The sequence below is a fragment of the Patella vulgata genome, chromosome 6 (assembly GCF_932274485.2).
Source record: "Patella vulgata chromosome 6, xgPatVulg1.2, whole genome shotgun sequence".
NCBI lineage: Eukaryota > Metazoa > Mollusca > Gastropoda > Patellidae > Patella > Patella vulgata.
The window spans coordinates 41,657,821-41,683,459 of NC_065884.2; the positions used below are offsets into that span (position 1 = coordinate 41,657,821).

A 25,639-nucleotide genomic window follows, 5' to 3' on the forward strand; every position below is an offset into this window, starting at 1 on the left:
GACGTCAGCGTTTGGTGTGCACAACTATACCAATGTAATGGGGTTATAAACAAAGACTAAACGTGATGGATCGTCCTTCGGGGAACGATACTGCTTCATATAAACGATTTTTAGATAAATTTTGTGAAGAAATAAGTGATTTTACCTTCGAAGATGACAACCTACCTATAAAGATTTTGTCATATTTTTTGAGAGAGGAAGAAATTGAAGGTGAATGTCTCGGGTGGTCACAACAATATCTCCTTTCGAAGTAAGTCAAGTTTATCATATTCACAGATATTGTTTTCATTTTGACATTTATTATATGTAGTTCCAACTAGGCCTGACATCAGTCCATGAGTCCATCACGTATAATATGATATAGTAACTATGGGCTGTCGAATGCCGGTAACTAGATTAAAGCCTTAAAATGCACTTGCCTTCCATTTATCTATTTAAGTTTATGTTCTATAATATGTAGGACTAGGCCAACCCAGCTAATAATTTAGTAAAAATAGGCCAGTGTACTGTAAGTTGCAACTGTTGTGTTCAATGTGCATGAACTCTAATATCTAATCGGTATTTGCCAGTATTGGCAATTACCAACATCTTATAAGAAGAGCGGCTGGTTTCAAATACAATTATTTTTGTTCGATTTATATAGCGCTTCATTACACGTGAAGTGTTTCTAAGCGCATATCACAAACATATACTTCAAACACACAGAAACAATCAAAATCAGGAGAACATAATTAAACACAATTAAACACAGCTGCCTGTTAGGCGCTATTATTCAAAGGTTTATATCCAACAAATCAACCGGCTAATCTCTTTATTGAACTCAGTCGAGGTATTACCTGAAGAACACTTACATCAAGCAGAGTTCAAAAATAAAAAAACGAAGTTTAAAAGAATCAACTTCATTAACAAAAATTAAACAATCAAAAACTAAACAGATAAATCAAATTCAAACGAAACAAATAAAACAAAGAAAATGAAAAGAGCAGTTCATTACCATTCTACATTAACAAAATAAAGGAAAACAACTTGTGAAAATATTTTCAAAAAATAAGAGCAAAGTAACACTAATGTTAATACTTTTTTAACGAACATATCATAAATATAATTAATTATATCTGTTATAACACAAACAAAACTTGTATTATTAGTGGACGTTTGGTTGTCAGGTGCCCCCCTCAGAAAATTATGAAAAATATGTATGTACAGGGGCGTAAATGTGTGGGGGTAGACCCCCCCCCCCCCAGCGAAAAAAATAGTTGGTCGCAAAATAAATGCAGTCGGTCGCAAAATAAGTGCAGTCGATCACAAAATAAGTGCTCAATGAATTAATGAGGTAAACAAACAATGCCAAAATTGAAGGAAAAATCCCAAATTTTATGTATTTGTGTGATTCTGTGCACCAAAATTGCATACGTCACGCTAGACAGGGGCGGATCCAGGAATTTTTGCAGGAGGGGGTTTTCCAGGTTCCTGAGAAAATGTATTCTCCCCCCCCCCCCTCGGCTTGAAATCTTTGGAGAAATACATGGTCTCTATCGTCATTTTGGCGTATATACATACACATTGATCTTTTTAAACAGAAATCCAACATCCGGTTTGACGTCAATTTGTATTATGAATTAATACAATGACATTTTGTGATTCAATTTTATTGATGCAAACCATTAATTGTGATATGTATATATCATTATTTCGCGCTTTGATGCCCATCCTGTCGCATTATCTGATGATAAAGGATAAAGCACAATTATGACACTTTTCTCATAAAAAAGGTTGTTTTACAAAAAATTTTATGTAGCTAAGCAGGGAGTGGGGGATCCCCCAAACCCCCCCTCTGGATCCGCGCCTGCTCACCCAAAACTTTAGTATAAGATACCTTATCAACTTATCATGTTTGAAAAAAACGTTTTTTACCCATATTGTGTTGTGAGTTGGTCTAAGAAAAAAAATTCCCCCAGGGAGAAAAATCAGACTCAAAATAAATGCAGTCACTGCAGTCGGTCTCAAAATTATGCATCAGCGACTGACGAAATGCATTAATGAGGTAAACAAACAATGTCACAACAGAAGGGAAAAATTGCAAATACTTGATATACGTGCACCTAAATTTCTTACGTCACATTGTCGGTCTCAAAATAAGTGCTCACTGCAGTCGGCCTCAGACTAAATGAATTAATGATGTAAGCAATGCCAAAATAGAAGGGAAAAATTTTGTGTGAATCCGTACACCTAGATTTCAACGGTATATAGTATAAGATAACCTAGTCAACTTGTCATGTTTGAAATAAAAATTTCCCTGTTATGAGTATGTTGGTCTAAGAAATTGAGAGAGCTTATTACAAAGATTTTATTATTTATTGTCATACGAATAACATTAGTCGAACAGTTGGTAAGAAGTTATCGGAGGCATAGTTTGTTTCAGAAATATGTAAAAAATCTTTAAATTATGAAATGTTAAAGCGATCTATTGAACTTAAGAATTTTTACTTGTTGCATATTTAATCCCAGTAGAAATTAAAACTTATTTTACTCATGTTGTAAGCATTTTCTGACCATCAGAATTCAGCAAAACCTTTCGCCAGACCCCAAAGTCCAGTAAATGGCATTTCAGAGACCAAGGAAGTGCCCCCGTGAGACAGTCCTCTCAGGCCCAGTCCCAAAAAATTAAAAGCTCAGTTACATAATCTAAATTTTTTTTGCACAATTCTATCATGTCATTATTCTTCAAAGTCAAACTTCTGTCTTATACAATCTCATCACTATCATATTCACAGTTACAGTGAATCAACCAGTTAGTAGTACCACTAGTGAGTTGGGTGACAGACTGTAGAATTGTTATTTCTACTCTCACAAAACAGGCGAAATTGATCCCATTTGTGATGACATTGACTAAAACTTTTCAGGCCCAGTCCCCAAGAATTAAAAGGTCAGTTACATATCCAAAATTTTTTCACGCCTGCACCACTAGATTCCATTATGACATCATTCTTCCACTCCTCTGTGGTCTTATACTGCCTCAGCACTATTATAATTCACGGTTATAGTGAACTGCCCAGTTAGTAGTACGGCTGGTGTGTGGTCTTATACTGCCTCAGCACTATTATATTCACGGTTATAGTGAACTGCCCAGTTAGTAGTACGGCTGGTGTGTGGGTCGTGGGGCGTCAGACTGTACAAATGTTCTGGTTCTCTTGTTCACAAGAATTTGCTCCCAGCAATGACCTCAAATGCCAGGATATTGATTCAATTTTTCAAAATTTTCTCAGGTTGCTCAGTGTGATAACCATTGCCCCTAAGGTTCACATAAATTTAATAACAAAATCAATAACAATCATCATATTATATGACATAAACTTTATGTCAACTTGAATATAACTGCTTTTCGACGCGACAATGATCGGCGAACAACTATACGATCTATGTTCTACCGGGACGCCCAGTGTTACAGCCAGTATTTTGTTGACATTCATTGCAGGTTGTGATTGTGGATGGCACCCTAGATTTGGAACCCCCCCATCCCCTATTCCCAGCTTCCAGATCAGCTACTGGCCCCTAGAAAACTATCATCTGTGGTGCTCAGCCACTGACTGCATCACTCGTATTAGGGACATGTGCATCAGTTGGTCACATTTTTGCTAAACACCCCCCAAACAAAATCTTTATGTACACCCCACCGTATGTACTATATATAGGCTTATGAATTTAAAGAATTTTAATTAGACAAATTAAGGAATCCCTGTTTGTCTATATTTAGATCAAATAAGAGTCTAAGCAAAAACTGGGTCACTCCATGTCAAGTGGACAAATTTCTTAGAAAGTTGTCAGATAGGCTACATGTTGTAAAACTGCAAAGTTATATTATGAATCTTTAACCGATATTGGACAGACATTTGGCCTTTTAAATACGAATTACCATTTGCCTAAAATTGTTTCAAAACTACTAAAAATGATTGATTTTAGTGCAATGCTTAAGAAATGAAATGGGGTTTAACATCCTACTTTTCTTCTCCATCCGGGATAAAAATAAAGACGGGCATATGCCATACAGTGTGCTATGAAGGAGATTTTGCTGGTGGTGCTTCTTCTTCTATTAGTGTTTAACGTCCGCTTCCACTGAGGGTGATATCGCAGACAATTAAGTTATCTTATTTTTGTTATCAACTCTCTAGAACTTCGGATGGTTATGATTTTTAATAGAATTAAATATGATTGGCAGTGAATGATAGAATTTAAAAATGGATAATTGAGACTTTGATAATTATGGTAACAATGTCAATCAAGATTACACTGTTCCGCAAAGGATGATAACTCCGCTCAGAATGAAGTAATTTGACTGAAATTTTCAACATATTCCCCTTTCATTATCTATTTTATAACTATTAGAGCGAGAACTGTCAATGTCAGCTCTTTATCTAAATCTTACGTAATGCATTTTCATACGACCACATGGAAATGTGGACGAATATTGCCGTCCCGTCCATCCGTCCGTCGTCCACAATTTCTTGTGAACGCTCTAACTCCAAAAGTTATTATCTGATTGTTTTAAAATTGATATTGTGGATTACATTAGTGAGATGAAGAAGTCTATTTAATTTCAATAATTTCTGTTCATTACGTATAGAGTTATGGCCCTTGTTTCACTTTTGTTGAACCTTGTAAGCGCTATTACGGCAAGAGTTATCATCCTATCTTTGTGAAATTTCTATGCCTTATTTAAATTACTGAAACAAAGAATCCTATTGAATTTCCGTTCATTACGTCTAGAGTTACAGTATGGCCCTTGTTTCACTTTATTGAACCTTGTGAACGCCAAAAGTTATCATACGATTTTTTAGAAATTTATATGCCTTATTTAAATTATTGAAACGAAGAAGCCTATTGAATTCCACAATTTCTGTTTAGAGTTATGGCCCTTGTTTCACTTTATTGAACCTTGTGAATTCCGAAAGTTATCACCCAATCTTTGTGAAATTTCTATGCCTTATTTAAATTAGTGAAACGAAGAAGCCTATTGAATTTCAGCAATTTCTGTTTATTACTTCTAGAGTTATGGCTCTTGTTTCACTTTGTTGCACCTTGGGAACGCTCTAGCATCAAAAGTTATCTGCCGATCTGTATGAAATTTACATGCGTCATTTAAATAAGTAAAGAGAAGAATCCTATTGACTTTCAGCAATTTCCGTTTATTACTTCTAGAGTTATGGCCCTTGTTTCACTTTGTTCAACCTTGTTAATGCTCGATTGATGAAAGTTATCATCCGATGTGCATGAAATTGATATGCATCATTTAAATTTGTGAAACAGAGGTCTATTGAATTTCAGCAATTTCCATAAATAATTTCTAAAGTTATTGCAATTGTGAACCTTGTGAACGACAAAAGTGATCATCTGATCTGTATGAAATTTATGTGCATTATTTAAATTAGTAAAACAAAAAAGCCTGTCAAATTTCAACAATTTCTGTAGATTGCTTCCAGAGCTGAGAGAGACCCTTGTTTCAGTTTGTAGAACTTTGTGAATATAAATGACATTATTATTATTATTATTATTATAACCCTCAAACGACAAAAATTATAATCTGATCTGTATGGAACTGTCTTGTAAAGGCCCCTAATTACATGTACCTACAAAGGAATAAATATGCGACAACCTTTGTCGACCGCTTGGACGATTTAGATGCTGTGGGCGTATGTTTCGTTGCCTTGCAACCTATTTTTAAACATCTTTGCATAGATTGTAATGCTCCAAATCGAACTGTCTTCAACGCTACGAATCCCAGGTAGATACATGTATTAAATAGTCATTTAATCAGTAACCCTATCCCTAACCCAACCCTAACCCTAATAATAGATATCGGTGGACTAATGAACCCTAGGGTAATAGATTTAGTTTTAGATGGTGTTTACAGGAGAGGGGTTCACTAGTCCGCTGGTGCACTAAATATAGTCCACTGCTATAAGAAATGCTATAAATATGGGTATCAATAAACCTATCCCTAACCAAACCATAACCCTAATAATAGATATCAGTGGACTAATGAACCCTAACCCTAAAAATAGATATTAGTGAACTAATGAACCTGCGGACTAGTGAGCATTCCCCATTAGCAGAGTTATAATTTAGTATTTCATACATTAAATTAGAACCACATCAATTGACCGTGGAAAAAAAGTTGGCAGAGGATAATTCGGGAGTTTACTTAGGCATCTATATTTATGGTAAAAGGACGACTAATGACAAATGCAAGCTAACAATGTATTCTCCATCAGTAAAATCATGTGATAAACAAGCCAGATAGGGGTAGTTTTCTTCGGATTAAAATGTTTTGAGAGATATTTGAAGCAAAGCTTTGATAAATTAGTTTGAATATGTTTTTAGTCCAAATATATCATCAAATCACAGAGTTTGTAAGTGGAAAGGCATGAAGAACTGTTAGAAAGTAAAGTAAGATCGACATGTAGTACTATAATTTGTTTTTTATTTCTGTAGGAGTTAATTACATTGGCTACTTGCAAACAGGCATGGGCAAAACGTGTCTTCTCTATATTTCTTAATATAACGGTCCCAAATTTTGAAAGTTGATGCATGTTGTGAGTTGAAGTATAATGCCAAAATGTAATACCTATTTTAACTTGTTCATAATTTCAAGAAAATTGTTAACAGTGCCACGTAGCCCAGTCAGATTTAATGGCCTATTCCTTACGTTCAAACAAGTGACCTGGTGAACACAACAATCGCATTGATAACTTGTGTAATTATCAACCTTGTTTGGAAACTTGTAGCCTCTAAAAATAAAACTACATGTACGGTACGAGTAATTGGATATATAATTGAAAAATTATCAAAAAAGTTTCAGAGAGTGTTTTGTCACAAAGAATTAACAAATATTTTTCTCAGGGACAACTGCTTTAAATAGTCAGAAACGTGTATTTTAGAAAAAATATGCATCCAAATAATCATTATGTTAAAGGTCGTACTGTGATTATGGACTACAAATAAGGATTTGTTGCTTCTCTTTATTCTTATTTACCTTAATTTGCTCTCATCTTTACTTAGTTATTTTTGACCAAAGCTTATTTGCTGTCATGCCATTATATATATTGTCCCAAAAATATCCAATAGCTTACTGGTGGTTGTTGATAGAGATTAGAGAGAAAAAATTATTAAATTAAGATTTTACATAGTCCAACAGGGAAGTCCCTAATATATTACAACTAATGTAGAGATAAATTCCATTCAATACTTGTACAAAAAAGAAGGATATAGAATTAGAAATCTTCTGATTGTCATTTACTTTTTTTCAGACGATATTTTCAAGGCTTAATCCTAGCAAAAATCTACTCAGATTGATTATTTAACATTTTTGATTAAGAAAACAAAACCAAACTAATAACAGTTGATTTAATTGTTTTCTTGGATAACTATTTTACCCAACACTTATAAAGTTATAGGTGGTGCTGCTAGAGAGGAAAACCTGCATGTGTCACTGAATGAGAATCTGAATGCATAATTGATAACCTGATTCTGCATCAATAGTTGTCGGTTGATTTGAACATCAATCTATATTCAGTATAGGATCATGATTCTGACATGAATGATGTTAATTCATAGTTAATTACTGTTTACCCTTTATTGAACCAGTGGCTTGCAGAGATTCTGGCTTTAATAAGTTGTTTGGTTCATGTTTTTACAGTAATTGTGTATATGAAGTACATATATATTCAATTTCAAGTAACATTGTTGCTAACAATAGTAACATACCTGAACTTTGTACTTAATGAGTAAAACCTGGTTTACTTAAAGTAACTAAGTCGTTTACTCAATATCATCCAAAATCTTCGACATTGAAAACACGATTTATTTGTCGGTTTAAATCAACATTGATGTTGTGATCTTACCGGGAAAAGATGGCCTTCTGATATCCAATATTTAAAGACAAAATAAACATTTTACAATTGGTACACGAATCGTGTACCATGGTGCATTTCAGCGCCATTTTTAACAAGGGACTCGTAGAAAGAGGCTAGATATATTCCACAAGTCATGTATTGTTAATCGGTGACGCCATATTCTTACCTGGAGAGCATGCGCAATAAATACTATCGGTATAGAGTGGAATAACTAGATGCTAGAGATTGCCATTCGATTGAGACTTTTGGCTTATTTCGCCGAACATAACTGATTAGAAATTGAAATAAAAACAGAAATGATTGAATGTAAATCAGTTTATATACATTCACACTACATTATTATATGCGTTGCGACCCATTTGTGTCAATTTCTAGATCCAAAATATTAGCGATTTAGCACCTTTAATCATGAAATGGATAATCGAGACTATGTTTTTTTTTATCATACTGACTTTAGTAATGATAATCAAGGCTAGGCTGAAATTTCAATCTTTAAATTCTCGGTTCAGAGTGGATCTATTTGACTGAAATTTTCAGCAAATTCCCTTTACATTTTTATACGCCCACATTTAAATGTGGTCGTATATTGTCGTCGCCCCCGTCCGTCCGTCCGGCGTCCACAATTGCTTGTGGAGGCTCTAGAGGCTAAAGTTAATATCCGATTGACTTTAAATTTATACACAGTGTTTAAGGTCATGAGACGAAGAAGCCTATTGATTTTCAGCGATTTCCGATAATTACTGCCAGAGTTATGGCCCTTGATCACTTCAAAAAATCTTGTGGACGCTCTAGAGGCCAAAGTTAATATCCGATTGTTCTTAAATTTATACAGTGTTTAAGGTCATGAGACGAAGAAGCCTATTGATTTTCAGCGATTTCCGATAAATACTACCAGAGTTATGGCCCTTGATCACTTCAAAAAATCTTGTGGACGCTCTAGAGGCCAAAGTTAATATCCAATTGACTTTAAATTGATACACAGTGTTTAAGATCTTGAGAGGAACAAGTATATTGATTTTCAATGAATTTTTATGACTTGGAACAGCTAAATCCATGATATTAAAAGTTTTGTATACAAAACGTTAGCATGGGGCAGAACTTTATAAAAACCAAACAAATTCTAATGGTTTTCTGAGTTATTGCTCTTAATCAGATTTTAGTGTATTATAAATGTTTCATTACCGAAAAAAGTAAAAATATGCGACAACTCTTGTTGACTGCCCGGACGATTTAGCTGCTGTGGGCGTATGTTTCGTTGCCTGGCAACCTATCTTTTTATTTTTTAACCATTATAGTGAAAACTGCCAGCTCTTTATCTAATCTCCCATAATGTATCTTTAATGAGTAAAACCTGGTTCACATCAAAGAGAAAAAATTGCATTGTCTTCACCAATCGTGATACCTTGAATATTTTTTAATGAATTTGGTAGATATTGTGTAATAATAAATAATAAAGTAAATATTATAATTTGGTATTACAATGTATATCAAAAACGACACCTGAGTAATTAAATGTAATTAAAACTAAATGGTTTTTTTTAATGTTTCGATTAATTGGTTGATCTGTCCAATTTTGCCACTCATCATTCAACATCTAAACACCTGTTTATGAAAAGCATGTTATGTTATGTCCTGTGATAACAGCATGATACAATCGAGCAAATGTCTGGTTAAACAAAGCTTCTGTACCCTATTTGAGGTTAATCAATTATTAGCTAAAAAATATATACAGTAGAATCTGTATGAGCAGCCACTCCTATTCAGCGACATCTCCTTGTAAGCGGTCACGATAAATTCCCCCCGTAGAAATTCTGTTGTTTCATCTCTTTATTCAACGGTCACTTCTCTAACGCGGCCAGCGGTCACTATTTTACTAATAAATTCAACAAAACATCGCCCATTCAACGGCCATTGTTGAATGATACCATCTTGTCGTTCTTTGTAACACCCCCGCTAATCCCGTGAGTAGTAGTTAATTAACTGGACCCCCACTGATCAGGTAAAAAGAAATGTAAAAATAACAATCAACCCGGGATTATGTGTTAATTAATCTTTTGTTTTATTAAACGACTAACCTGATCATTGTTTTCATGCGTAACGACACATTATTTTATACTGATTGAATAAAATAAAAGTACCGAGTTTTGTCACGATCATCTAGTATCTCTCTTAGCGCCTCCTATAATATTACATACAGAGTTACACCCCCTGTAAATAGGTGACACAATTAGCGATGGGTTTTTTTTGATAAAATAAAATGAATACATCGATTTTCTTCACAAAAATGAATAAATATTACCGAATGCATCACAATGGTAGACAGTAGTATCGAAGGTTGGTACAAAATGACAAGTTTACAGAAGTTATGTCCGAGATTTGAGTAAAGAATTTTCGTTCGGCGCAAGATTCAGCGACGGTCAAATTTACCGCTTCCAATGCATTCAAGCGTAATATTTAATTTATGTCAGCACAAAAAGCTCCAAGATTTTATTAAGAGGCCACTCCCGTTAAGTTATGTCCGAGATTTGAGTAAAGAATTTTCGTTCGGCGCAAGATTCAGCGACGGCCAAATTTACCGCTTCCAATGCATTCAAGTGTAATATTTAATTTATGTCACACAAAAAGCAACGAGATTTTATTAAGAGGCCACTCCCGTTAAGCGGTCAGTTGTGAAAATTCCCTTGGGTGGCTGCTTAATGCAGATTCTACTGTAGTCTATAATTTATAATATAAACAAACCAAAAGTAGTATTTTACATTAAAACCACTGTTCGAAATAGCTATGCAATACTGCATAGTGGGGAGGCACTGACAAAGGACTTGATAAGAATTCAATATTATCAATCAATTAAAACAAAATTATATTTAATGTGGTTCACGTTCAAGAATACCACTGGTACAAATGTTCCTTGTTATTTGTATCCAACATTAACAAAACTAATAGATTGTCGTCAATTTTATTTAATTTTCTACAAGTGTGTTTAAGTTTGTATACAAGTTGTCGACAATTTCACACTTGGTTTTTTATTGAGTGTGACAAAGCAAAGTTTAAGCACACTTCTTGATGGTCGCAGAAACCCTTTCTCAATTTTCTCCAATAAAAATCATTGATTTCCATAGAGTTTGTCTATCATTGTTTATCAAATAAATACAGTGGGCTTAACACATTTGAATGAATAGCTACCTACATAGAAATACATGGGGTTTTTTTTTTGGGGGGGGGTCTAGAAAGGTAAATTGGCTGATACAGATACAATTACCGATAGTGGATAGTGGTGGATATAAAACCATTACACATTAAAATGCCTCGATTGGCATGATAATCTATGTAGATATACATCATTGTTAGTTGGGAAACGCATGGTTACTATTTTACCTCGGGAATCAAACACGAACGCTGTGTTTTTGAAGTAATAAAATTGTGTCACGCTTCCTACGCAATCACAAATCTATTACAAACTTAATTATTTGCTGTATCATTAATGATTTAAGTCAAGATTATCATATTTTAAGTGTTGATTACGATTTAATTCCCTAGAGTGATCGGCACCTGTATGTCAATAATAGATGTCGGAATGGTTCATGCGGTAATGAATGAAACATCAAAGCGATAGCTTCGTGACCTGTCTGTCAACAGTTGCAATCACGTGACATTCTCCTGCCATTTCTAGAACTATAGTTAAAAATAAAACCATCTAATGGAAACTCATTTGTTGGTAGTATGATCTATATTATAAGATATTATCCCGCGCCGAACGAAGTTAGGGAGGGATATTGAAACGGGGTCCGTCCATCCGTCCGATTTCGTTTCCGGAGCATATCTCATAAACCGTTCAAGATATCTTTCTGAAACTTTGCACACATATCAACCTATTACCGTAGTTATGCCTTTTGCTATTTAGGAATTTCTGGGATTTATATTTTTTGTGTTTCCATGGAAACAAATTTGACTTAGTTTTTGGTGTACAATTTTGTTTCCGGAGCATATCTCATAAACCTTTCAAGATATTTTTCTGAAACTTTGCACTCACATCAACCTATTACAGTAGTTGTGCCTTTTGCTATTTAGGAATTTCTGGGATTATATTTTTTTGTGTTTCCATGGAAAAAAATTTGACTTTGTTTTTGGTGTATAATTTTGTTTCCGGAGCATATCTCATAAACCGTTCAAGATATCTTTTTGAAACTTTGTACAGACATCTACTCATTACAGTAGTTGTGCCTTTTGCTATTTATGAATTTCTGGGATTTATATTTTTTGTGTTTCTATGGAAACAAATTTGACTTAGTTTTTGGTGTACAATTTTGTTTCCGTAGCATATCTCATAAACCGTTCAAGATATCTTCTTGGCACTTATTTTGAATTTCTCAGATTTGATAATTTTATGTGTTTCCATGGAAACACATTTGACTGTTCAAGATACCTTTAAAATAATTTTACCCATTATTTTATTTTCTGAAATCCAGCCTTCCGTCCTGATTTTGTTTCTGGAGCATATTTTATTATCTGTTCGAGAAATCTTTTTGAAACTTTGTACAAACATTAACCTATTATAGTATTTTATTTTCTGATGGATAAGTTTATTGTTTAACATACAGCAGCTGATTGAGGTAGGCAAAGGTTGTTTTGCAAACCTTACAGGGAGTAGCGACCCTGCCTTGCCGAGCTTCTGTGACCAGAGTATGAAATTCTGTGAATTGATATTCCATGTGTCGGAATATGAGATTTGTCTAAAGATTTAGACGCTGGGCGCAACTGCTGTGCTCAGAATATATATATTCTTACTAGTTGAAACTTTGAACACACATCATCCTATTACAGTAGTTGTGCCTTTTACTAAGTAGAAATTTGTCGGATTTAATAATTTTTGCGATGAATGATTTTTACTACACATTTGAATTATTTTTTGGTATATAATTATTATTCTAGAGCATATCCCAGAAAATGTTCAAGATACCTTTATAACACTTTTACATTCATCAACCTATTATTTTATTTTTTGATGACCTTCCTTCTGTCCCGATTTCATTTGTAGAGCATATTTCATTATCTGTTCAGAGAAATCTTTTTAAAACTTTATACAAACATCAAACTATTAAAGTATTTTATTTTCTGATGTATAAGCTTAATGTTTAATGTGGAGTAACCCAAAACAAATTGCAAAAGAAACTAATGAAGTTGGGTTCGATCATACATATATCAGACAGCATCATACCCAAATTCGGCCGAAATCGGCTGAGGCGAAATGCCGTAATTAACATAATTCAATACGGTCTTATCTTGACACGACAATGCCACTGTGACGTCATCAGCTTGCTCATGTCGACAATAAAAGAGGCGAAATTAAAGAGAATTTATCTACGATAAATTTCAGAAATTAGTTTATTACAGTCAATCGACACCCAAAAGCGAGTCCAATTTCTATAAGTCCATCCAAACAGTCTCTTCCAGTTCATCTTCATCCAGTACGACGGGGCTTGTAGAATTCGCACATGTCTCTCCGTTGCAACTTGTACACACATTCGTACATTCTAGTCCATATCGACGACAGGAACATTTCTTTGTAGCGCACACTCTCTCTTACATGTACAGCGAAATACTTTTAGTAGATGCGGCGGTGCTAACGGTATGTCCATGCGGCGTGGCAATAGAGTTTCACCGCGTAATTCCCAACCCCAGTCCGTTGGATTCAATTTATTATCGTCCCCCATCCAGCATCGTACTTGCAAAAATACGCGTAAAGAATGATATTTCGCGGAGTCAGACGTCGGGGGTAAGGCCCTCACTTCAACAACGGAAGTGCCTGTAACCGCTTTCTTCTTGAACTTTCGCAGTCTCAATGTGTTCAGGCTCTCATTGGGTTTGCCGCCGAAGAGGCAGACCAAAGCTTTTTCGCCGGCTTCAACAATTTGACTCTGGCTTGAACATGTTTCAGCACAAAAAACACTCGCTTGTTCCCTAAACATTGCACTATCCATCTTTTTCAGTGGTGACCCCTTCCCGATGCCGAACAAACGAGATGTGGTATCACATCCAGCAACTGCGTGGAGGAAGGGTAGCCTTGAACAAATATTTTCACCAAGGGTCTGGCATACATGACCAATGTCCCACAGTTTATGTTTCGCGTTTCTCTTTTCTGTTCGCAAGAACAAGCGTCCCGTTGGTGTGCCTAAGCGATTTGCGCGATAACACAGTATAACAAGCAAATCCGTGTCTTCTCCAATGACAACAGTAGGACCGGTAGCGCTGAAATCAACACCTGTCTGCGAAATCAGACAATCTGCATCTCCACTCGCCCCCCTTGTCCTTATTCCTTGTGATTCAAAATGTTTTCTCAGTAATATTATGAAATTGTTTTTGTTCGTCTCATTGCTAAGGAACCTCTCCTTCGTCGTCGTCAGTACTTTGGTTCCCAAGAAACCACTGATTTTGTATCCAACTATACCCCTAGCTCTCCTTTGATGAGCACTGTCTTTGGTCAAGGGTCCATTCCCGTATCCATCGAAGACAACAACTGGACCGATATGTAAGTCGACATATCGCTTACATATAGTATCGAACGACGCCTCCTTTTTCCATTGGATTCGATGGAGAAGGGACCCACCATCAAAGACGGTAAATGTCACTTCTTTGTTTGTTTCTTCAAAGCTTGAGCACATTTGTCCAATGGTATCCGCCAGCTGTGATTTTATTGCTTCCCTCATCATTCCGCAGTCGTTGAATAATGCCGTCGGGTGAGGTGATAATTCATATTGCAGAAGGTGATCTATATCGTGTTCATCTGTGTGAGCATTCCCGACAGCAAGAAGTCGTTGGAATAATAGCTGCGGGTCGATGCTAACTTCTTCACCGCCAATGCGGACCTGTTTATCTTGGCCGAGTTGCACAACAGTTTCCTTTCTGGAAAACGAAAACTGGAACGCATCTTTACCGTACATCTTCTCGAAAATATTCTTTCCCACCTGCTTCGCTCTGTGCACGTTAACGGTGTGATCTGCTGTGAGACCACTAGTAATGCTACGCAGGTCCTTTGTTCGCTCAAAGGGATTGTTCTCACACAAAAAACTTGAAAATGTTCATTGTGTCTTTGTTATCACGTTTCACTCTCGCGGAAGCGAACTCCTTATGTTGTTCAGTGGTAGAGAAACTGCGGTTGCACAGTTCTTGCATCGATTCATTGTATGTCGCGCACACTGGCAACGACAACAGCCATTTGGTTCGTTGTTTTTCGCTCATTACCCCTCGACCATGAACCAGTCCGCCAATGACTTTCATTGCTCTCATGACCGTCTGTTCAATTACAAGATCTTTCGATAAACCAGCCCAATACCGGTCACTCCTGCGGATTACGAAAAGTCCAGCACTGAACATTTCGTAGATTCGGGGATTCGTAGCTTCGAGTTCGTCAAGGTCATGCAGATATATCTGGACACTCTTCGCGTAGTGATTGTGACCAGCGGCAGCGAAATAAGGCAGTATTTCTCGAAGACAATATTTGTGCAGCAACCAGGACCCTGTCCTCTCTGAACGAATAAAATCGTGTAGTATGTCAACCATTGTCGTATACTGTAGCCAAAGTTCTGGAGTGGCGAAGGTGGCAAACACGCTCTTGGTTTTCTCGAGTCCCTCTGCTATTCTAGACAGGACCGGATTGTCAAGTACTTCACAGGACGAAATATCCTTGTCCACCATTTCATCAAACAATTTCAACGCCACTTGTAGATCAAGGTCGAGAGGAGTTTGTTCGTCGTCGATTGACGGGAGTGAATCGTAAGTTTCATGAATGAGTAGACGAGTAAGAACTGACTCTACCAGAAAGTGTCCTCGAGAAGCACGAGCATATGATTTTCCATTCAGAATATAGGTAACGGCATTTTCACCATATATCACTTCAAGGACTTCGCGAAGACCGGTATTTTTCATGAAATGTCCGATGCAACCCAAGTAGCTCATCAAGGTATGAAAGCCACCTAAGTCCAAAATGACTTGTTTTAGTTCGCTGCTGTCCGGTTCATTACACACTATTGTCCTCGCTTTCAGCCACAAAGGTTGGTCAAATGTTATAACAGGTGTGCAGTTTGTAACGTCATATACAAACTTATACGTCAGTTTCATAATAGGCGTTTAATACATTTACGGGGTCTAAAACGCACTAGTTGCGGGATATCGCTCTGCGAAAATTTCGATATTTCGCCGGGGCCGATTTTGGCCGAATTTGGGTATGATGTTGTCTGATATATGTATGATCGAACCCATTTGCATTGGTTTCTTTTGCAATTTGTTTGGGGTAAAAAAATATCCTTCCCCGACTATTAACATACAGCAGCTGATTGAGGTAGGCAAAGGTTGTTGTGCAATTCTTACAGAGAGTAGCGACTTTGCCTTGCTGAGCTACTATGATCAGAGTATTAATCTTCTGACTAGTCCCATTGATATTCCAAGAAGTTGTTTTTCCTTATGCCTTCCAAACAAGTTCAAGGGCGCGGGATGGTGATGACTAGTCATCTTGTTATTTATTGATATTCATGTCTAAATTTTTAAAGTAGCCTAGCATAACAATACAAATCACTGAATTATTTCTAAATTTTTTATCAGCATCTACTCTAGAAGTCGGAATGTCTGACCGTAATCACTGACATCAAAGGGATATACCCCCTTTCATCTTTCATTCCGTCAAAACTAAGTTATAAATTAACCACGAATAGTCCGAATATGTTCGGATAGTGCAGACGGATAGCCGAATATCAAAATGTTAAAGAAGCTAAATCACTATTCTTTGGCACCTAGGAATGGACACAAATGGATCGCAACGCATATAATAATGTAAAATGAATGTAAACTGATTTTAACTGTAAATTCTAATTAGCTATGTTCGGTGAAATATGCAAAGAGTACACATTGAATGGCAGTCTTTGGCATCTGGTTATTCCAGTCTGCACTGGTAGTATTCTCCTTGTTCATCAAGTTGCTTCATTACAAATGGCACTCGAAAGCATTCTGGCACACAATTCGTGTGCTAATTTTAAAAATTTTGTTTTGTCTTAAATATTGGATATATGTAACAACATCAATTTTGATTTAAATTTACCAATAAGTTGTGTTTGCAATGCTGAAGACTGTCGATGATATTGAGTTAGCGACTTGCCTACTTTAAGGTGACCTCTCTTATTAAACATGCATTATGCAAGAGCAAAATCTGCTTATTACAAGTCTTTCTTTAGGCCTGAAATGTTATCTAAATTATCAATTAGACGTTAATTAACTTATCCAGGCCATAATAAACTCTCGATGTGAAGGCTAGCCTTCGATGTTGGCTGGATTAGATTATAGCGAGAACTGCCATCTCTTTATCTTATCTCCCATAATGTATCTTTAAGTGTTTCATATTATATTAGTTATGGGTTTAATTATTGTCACAAATTGTACTACTACTATCTTCTTATATAAATAAAACGGTCGATATTTTTACTATAAAGCTATCTGAATCTTTTTGAAATATATATGGTTTACATCAGGGCTCACACTGTCGGTCGCCAAAGTCGCAATTTGCGATAAAAATGGGGATTAAAATTTAATTTTGGCGATAATGTCCTGCGGTACTGGCGAATCTTTCTGAGAACTGGCGGAAAAAAATCTTAAAATTCTAATCGTATTGATCTTGAATTAACGATTATTGAGTGTCAATCACATGGCGGGATACTATAAATTAATCAACTGGCTGATAAGCCGGATCGCGTCAATGAGTAATACTAACCATTTGTCTTGGATTAATGATTAGTTGATTGATAATTGCCAATGATATATATAAAGCCTATCTCAAGTTATTATTTACTCCTAATGATTAATCCAAGCGGTGATTATTTGATGTTTCATTTTGTCTTTAAAAAAAATGGTAATACATGTAATCAAAATGTCCGACAGTTCCTTTTGAAGAAAATTAAATATTTTGATAGTCAAATTCTGTTTACACTACAGTGGCTTCATATACGGCATGTAATAAAATATACAAGCATGCCTATCGGATATCATTATTTCAAATTATATTATTTCCACTGGTCGATAATAGTGACGATTCTTGAGTGAGAAAACAGTTCGCCATTTGTATCATATTGCAGTCGCCAATATATTCTTAAAGTTAACGATGAGTATAATTGTACGTACATGTAAGCATCTCTTACAAATATAATTGAAATTTATATCATTCTATCAGGGATTCAGATTCTGATACCTTTACGGTACCTGAAAAAAACAATAGGCCCATTGTACACACAACACATAAATTTATAGAAGATTTGCAATCCTTGGATGAGATTTGATGTGTAAATACTGAAAATATATTAGCAGGATGGCGTTCAAATAGACTAAGGTCACCAATAGTCAGGTCAAAATACAGTTTAACCCCCCAAAAATTGCTACAAAAGGTTTCTCAAATGATTCTGGCAGGGTTTAGTGTATTGTATAGCATACTAAAAGTTTACCAAAGTAGTACCGCAGAAACAACTGTGCACCTTTGCTTGCTGATTTGTTTCTCTATTCCTACGAAGCCGATTACATACAGGCACTCGTAAAATCAAATAAACGATTAGTCAGACATTTTAATTTCACTTATCAATATATCTATGATGTTCTATCACTGAATAATCCAAAATTTAGTGATTATATAGAATTCATATATCTGATGAGCTCGAAATTAAAAACACTACTGACAGTGACAATTACGCTTCCTACTTGGATCTGCGTCTCGATTTTGACAATTGCCATAAGGCTGACCTTAAAAATATCTTTGTTTCGCCAAACCCGACCCACAATCGAGGAGAAGGGTCGGTAGGTCGGGGTTTTTTTTCAAATTTTTTTTTAAAGAGCTAATTTGACAGCTTGATAATTTTCTGGGGGGGAAACATTCGTCTTTTTTTATTGTCAAACAAATCAATGAGTATGACATCGGGATTTTTCGTGATGCACGACTCCGAGACTCGCACACGATTTGCCACGAACTCTAAGTGTGAAACCCCTTCAACACGTTTTTAACGATCGTGCGGGTTGTGCCTTCATTTTTCTCGAAAACGGATATTGAAAATATCTTCGTCATTTTTAAAACGACGCCCCACAGACATAGAGGCAGAATCATTTCGTGGGAATAGACGTGCTTTCGTCTGCAACCATTTTGTTGAGAAGCGACACCTATAACGCTTTCGTCTTGATCAACAAGTTTCAATAATGAATCAAACTATAGCCATAGTAAAGGGAAATAACTCTCGTGATATATTTCAGGTTGACACACAAAATAAAATAAAAAGATCGCGGAAAAGTGCAATAAAATAATTTAAGTCCGGGGTGGTTTTAGTTAGTCGGTCGCGTTAGGCGAAACAAAGATATTTTTAAGGTCAGCCTAAACTTAGTGTTAAATTGTACGATAAACGTGATGACTTCGACTTTCCGATTGTTAACTTTCCATTTATTAGTAGTAACATTCCGATATCACCAGCTTATGGAATGTTTGTGTCTCAGCTAATTCGTAGATCGAGGCATTTGTCATCTAAGCTTCAACTACAGGGATACTTGCAAACTAAGCTTATTAAAACCTTTAAAAAGTTTTATGGCCGTCATATTGACTTGATTGGTAAATATAACATGTCTCTCTCGGCTATTATTCTAGATATATTTAATTGACACGTATACTATCTCCCTGATAATGTCTGTCTACTACATCATTAACACTGTTTATCACATTTTGCATACCAATAGTCCATTGTCCAATCACGCTATTTTACCGAGATTTCGCCTAATAGTTTGGATGCAGCTATGGTGGGTGTGGCTCCAGGCAGGGTAAGCTTAGTCTTCCGGACACCTGTTGTTACCACTATTTGTTGTGTATTTTGTACATGGTGAACAGTCCATATGCTGATTACACTATTTTGCCTGATTACACTATTTTGCCTATACCGTTTTTTAGGACTTTTGCAAGATGGCATCAAAGATGGCCACCAAAACGTCTTAATGATCATGACTATGTAACTATCAACTCAAATTTGATGATCTTGGGGTCTATTCCTAGGGTTTGGGGGGCAAAGAACACATTAAGATCATTAAAAATGATGTTGGCCTGTTATGTCAAAAATGGCCGCCAACACCTCCAAATGACCGCAAGTCCATAACTATTGACTCAGATTTGATGATCTTGATGTCTATCCCCAGGTTTTTGGGGACAAGGAACTCATTAAGACAACTTTGGATGTCACTGACATGTTTAATCATTATGAAATTGAATCCATGATCTTCAGCTGTCCACTATCATCTAATGCACAAACACCCCTGTCTATAGAATAAGCTTCAGAGTGTTCAGTTTTGAGTGTCATCCTCCTCTTCAGTATCGACCTCGTGAGTGTTGTTTGAATTGTCACAGTTTTCAGTTTGGCAAAGGCCACTATAGCAGTGTAGGGGAGTCCATAGCATCTGCAGCTGCATCGAGAGGATTTGCATGCCCCCGAACAGTTGCAATGGATAATTTGCAAGAGTTCACCAGGCGCAGCATTGTTTTGGGTCATAAATGGAATTAACTGATCATTTTCCTGCTTCCATCCCTATTCAGTTGGGTTCATTTCATTTGCTGTCCCCGTCCATACATTAATTTGAAAGTACACACGTTAGCTATGAAATCTTGTTGCAGGTGATGTTGTTGGGGGAAACCGTTAAGGAATGACAGATGCTTCAGCAGCAGTTGCCACACTTTTGTGAAAATGATATGGGACAGTTATGATAGCGTTTCATTCGACTTGCCACCAAAGAGATCAACCATCAGGTCTTTCCCAAGATCTGATATGCCCTCTTGAGATTTGTTTTGGAGGTGAATGCACTAGCACAGGACTTCATGACGGGATCAGATTTCACTAATTTCTGGAAGGCAGACTTTTTTCCGATGCCTAAAATCCTTGAAGTTGAATCTCGGCCTGAGTAGACATGTACAAAGAGCAACTCGTTGCACGCAACTGTATCCAAAGTTCTGTTAATGTATTCCTTGTCCCCAAAAACCTGGGGATATGATAGACATCCAGATCATAGTTATGGACTTGCGGTCGTTTGGAGGTGTTGGCGCCATTTTTGACATAGTAGGCCAACATCATTTTTAATGATCTTAATGTGTTCTTTGCCCCCCAAAACCTAGGAATAGACCCCAAGATCATCAAATTTGATATTTGATATTTTCGCATTTCAGACCATAACTTTCTGGATTATGGCCCCTGTATATCCGATTTCAAAAAACGTATTATTATATCACCGTTAAACCCTAAGGACGGCTGAGTTCGAATTTCGTAAAAATCGGCCCAAAACTGACAGACAAAATGGCTGCCATTCGGTCTCAAATAGAGTAAAAGTATGGTATATTAAGGTTGTGGACCCTATAGAGGTCACAATTTTTATCTGATTTTGTTGAAACTTGAAGTGTAAGTTTATAACCCAAAGATCTTGGTTCCTTTCAATATTCGCACATATCGGACCATAACTTCCTGAATTATGGCCCCTGATTGTATGAAAAATCACATTTTTAGCTTGTGGACCCTATAGAGGTCATAATTTTTATCCGATTTAAAAAAAAGTATTATTATATCACCGATAAACCCTAAGGACGGCTGAGTTCGAATTTCGTGAAAATCGGCCCAAAACTGACAGGCAAAATGGCCGCCATTCGTTCTCAAATAGCGTAAAAGATATGGTATATCAAGGTTGTTGACCCTATAGAGGTCACAATTTTTATCCAATTTTGTTGAAACTTGAAATGTAAGTTTATAACACAAAGATCTCGGATCCTCTCGATATTCGCGCATATCGGAACGTAACTTCCTGAATTATGGCCCCTGATTGTACGAAAAATCATATTTTTAGCTTTTGGACCCTACAGTGGTCATAATTTTTATCCGATTTAAAAAAACGTTTTATTATATCACCGTTACACCCTAAGGACGGCAAAGTTTGAATTTCGTGAAAATGGGCCCAAAACTGACAGACAAAATGGCCGCCGTTCGTTCTCAAATAGCGTAAAAATATGGTATATCAAGGTTGTGGACCCTATAGAGGTCACAATTTTTAGTTTATAACCCAAAGATCTCGGTTCCTTTCGATATTCGCGCATATCGGACCATAACTTCCTGAATTATGGCCCCTGATTGTACGAAAAATTGCGTTTTTAGCTTGTGGACCCTATAGAGGTCATAATTTTTATCCGATTTCAAAAACGTATTATTATGTCACCGTTACACCCTAAGGACGGCTGAGTTCGAATTTCGTGAAAATCAGCCCAAACTGACAGACAAAATGGCCGCCCCTCGTTCTCAAATAGCATAAAAATATGGTATATCAAGGTTGTGGACCCTATAGAGGTCACAATTTTTATCCGATTTTGTTGAAACTTGAAATGTAAGTTTATAACCCAAAGATCTCGGTTTATTTCCTGAATTATGGCCCCTGATTGTACGAAAAGTCGCGATTTTAGCTTGTGGACCCTATAGAGGTTATAATGTTTATCTGATTTAAAAAAAACGTATTATTATATCACCGTTACACCCTATGGCACCTGAGTTCGAATTTCGTGAAAATCGGCCCAAAAACTGGACCCTATAGAGGTCACAATTTTTATCCGATTTTGTTGAAACTTGAAATGTAAGTTTGTAACCCAAAGATCTCGGTTTACTTCCTGAATTATGGCCCCTGATTGTACGAAAAATCGCGATTTTAGCTTGTGGACCCTATAGAGGTTATAATTTTTATCCGATTTAAAAAAAACGTATTATTATATCACCGTTACACCCTATGGCACCTGAGTTCGAATTTCGTGAAAATCGGCCCAAAAACTGGCAAAATGGCCGCCCCTCGTTCTCAAATAGCGTAAAAATATGGTATATCAAGGTTGTGGACCCTATAGAGGTCACAATTTTTATCCGATTTTGTTGAAACTTGAAATGTAAGTTTATAACCCAAAGATCTCAGTTCCTTTCGATATTTGTGCATATCGCATTGTAATTTCCTGAATTATGGCCCTTGATTGTAAGAAAAATCACTTTCTTTTTAGCTTGTTCTCTATCCATCTCTCGAAAATGTGGGTGTATCCTGTCTGGCAGCCGCTGGTTAATGCCTTTTAAATTTTCCTAAGTATTATAAGAATAAATATGCAACAACCTTTGTGGACTGATCATTCAACATATATAGCTGCTGTGGGCTTATTTTTTGTCACCTGGCAACCAATATTTATATTTGTATATATATGAGTAGGACAGTTCTGAATATGACTTTTAATACCATTTACGGTACCCAATTCAAAATACATAATATATACTATACTTACTTATATCTCTTCTTATATAAATGTTATATTATAAAAATTTAATTATATAACTAGGGATCACATCAGTTGTATTTACTGTATTTACTCGTAATGCATTGTCAAGAATTTATATTTATCCTGACCATTTGAGAGAGAGAAAAATATAAAGTGTAAGAGTAATTAAACTATTATTAAATTCAAGCATTTCAAATTTCAAGTGTTAACTATTTTCAATTTTCTTTTCAGTGGGTGTCCTGCTGCATTATCAACTCATATATCTTGCAGTGCTTACCTGGATTTATCAAAACAAGATGTCAGCAAGTTTATCGCTGATGATGACAATGATGATGATGTTGAAAAAGATGAAGACAACAATGGAGTTGTAATGAGGAAAAATGGAAAATGTGTATGTTCAGATGATAACCAAGATAAGATAACATGTAATTATTTATTTTTTGGGAAATTTCAAATCAGTAAAAACAGGCATCACAAACATATTACAGAAGGTTTGATGTGTTCATTCTTGATAAAGTCAAAACGATGCATTTGATATCCAGACACAACACAATGGTATAAAAAAATGCTTTTATATCAAGCTTTTGTCAATAAATGTACTGACTAAATCTAAAATGACTGGACATTTTAGGAAGTTGTAACATCATAGGAATTTATTAAGTCATGGACTTAGATACATATATCAAAATGGTTACATATATATAATAAAGGTTTTTTTCTTCAATGTGCCTACATTCAGATTTCATGTAGCACACAGCCGATCATACCTCACACTAGTTTGATACAATGTTTGGGGAAAATTTCCCCTTTTCTTGAGTTGCTTCCCTTATTGTTAGTTTGTGTGACTCACAACATATTGGAATTTGGAGAAAATTAACCTTTTTCATATACCACTTTTTTTTTTAGTTGCTTCTCTTATTGTTACTTTATTTTTCGTTTTAATTGAGTCTTCGTTCAGCTCTGAACATAGGTCTTATTACACTCGCTCATGCGTTCAGGAACCGCCCTATTGAATCCTTATCGAAAAAGTATCGGCCCCCAGTCAATTCTACTGGGCAACTTTTTACTGCTAAACAATCGTGTGTCAGTTTCTGTGAACAGAACTCTGCCATATACGACAAAACGAAATTTAGTTAAATTTCGTTTCGTCTTATTTGGCCGAGGGGGGGTTGGATGGCCGAATGGTTAGCACGAGCGCACTGTATCATAAGGCCTGTCATTGAGTCAACTAGCGTGGTTTGGAATCCCTGGTTGTACGTGACAAGGAGTAGGGTCGTCTGTCCAACCTCGTGTGTTTTCTCCGGGTCCTCCTGTTTCCTCTCACTGCTATAGACCCCTACGCGCAAGCAAATTATTGAAATAAAATTAAACCATATGTTAGTCCCGAAATGACCTAGTTTGTATCGAGTGGACGTTAAACCCCATTTCTCTCTCTATTTGGCCGAGTTACATAAATTTGTGTGTTACACTATATTTAGATTTCAATTTTTAACAGCATGTTGTGTCGCGCGCACATACTGTCTCTAGTGAGGTAAGCAAGGTCTTATTTTCTCACTAAAATGTTCTTTCACACTGAACAGGCATTCACAGAGACTGACACACGACCGTTTAGCAGTAAAGTTGCCCAGTAAAACTGACTGGGCGCCAATACTTTTTCGACAAGGATTCAATAGGGCGGTTCCTGAACATACAGGGCTAGTGTAATGAGACCTACATTCAGAGCTGAACTATTGAAGTCTGTGTCACTACAAGCTCGGGACTGTACAGCACAGTGGACGCTTACGACTAACCCCCGGATCCATTCACTTGATCCAATATGTGTGTGTCTGTATATTGTGTCTTGTCAGTAGGTTTGTCTTGTGTGTGGTGCGGTCCCCCTGCACTTATTAATAATGGTAATGATAATGAAATAAAATTTACAGGTGTCACCCAAGAAAATTATGTATGGTCATGAATGATATAGAACCCCCTGAATTAAAAACTCACTTAAACCATTTGGCCAAAATTCTTTATCAGGAATTTTTTGTCAGGTTGTATGACCAAGTATACTGAAATAGTTGTTATTGTCCCCCGCCTTTCAAAGAAAGCAGAGGACTATTAAAATGGGTTTGTCTGTCTGTCCGTCACACTTTTTGGGACACAATATAACTCTCCTTTTAATTGAGCTACATGTAGAATGTTCAAACTTGGTGTAGGTGTTTGATGCAGTTCGCAGATGAACATTTTCTGCTTAGGGTAAGCAGAGATAAGCAATTTGATTGGTTGATGCTTTGGGACACGCTAACTTTAGTTGTAATTAAGTGTGAGTTGATCAAACTTGGTGTATAGTTTCATTACATCAATACCTTGACTAAGTTTGATAATGAGCTTTTTCTGCTTAGGGTAAGATGAGATTTTT

General features: G+C 36.2%; 1 protein-coding gene across 1 annotated transcript in view; it reads left to right on the top strand.

The window, feature by feature from the left end:
• The first annotated feature begins 27 nt into the window (after positions 1-27).
• LOC126823276 (protein phosphatase 1F) overlaps positions 28-25,639 on the top strand; it is a 45,392-nt gene continuing 19,780 nt past the window's right edge. The window contains exons 1-2 of the mRNA XM_050552010.2: positions 28-250; positions 23,473-23,666. Coding sequence (XP_050407967.1) covers positions 66-250; positions 23,473-23,666 — 379 coding nt within the window. The 5' untranslated portion in view covers positions 28-65. The remainder of the gene's footprint in view (positions 251-23,472; positions 23,667-25,639) is intronic.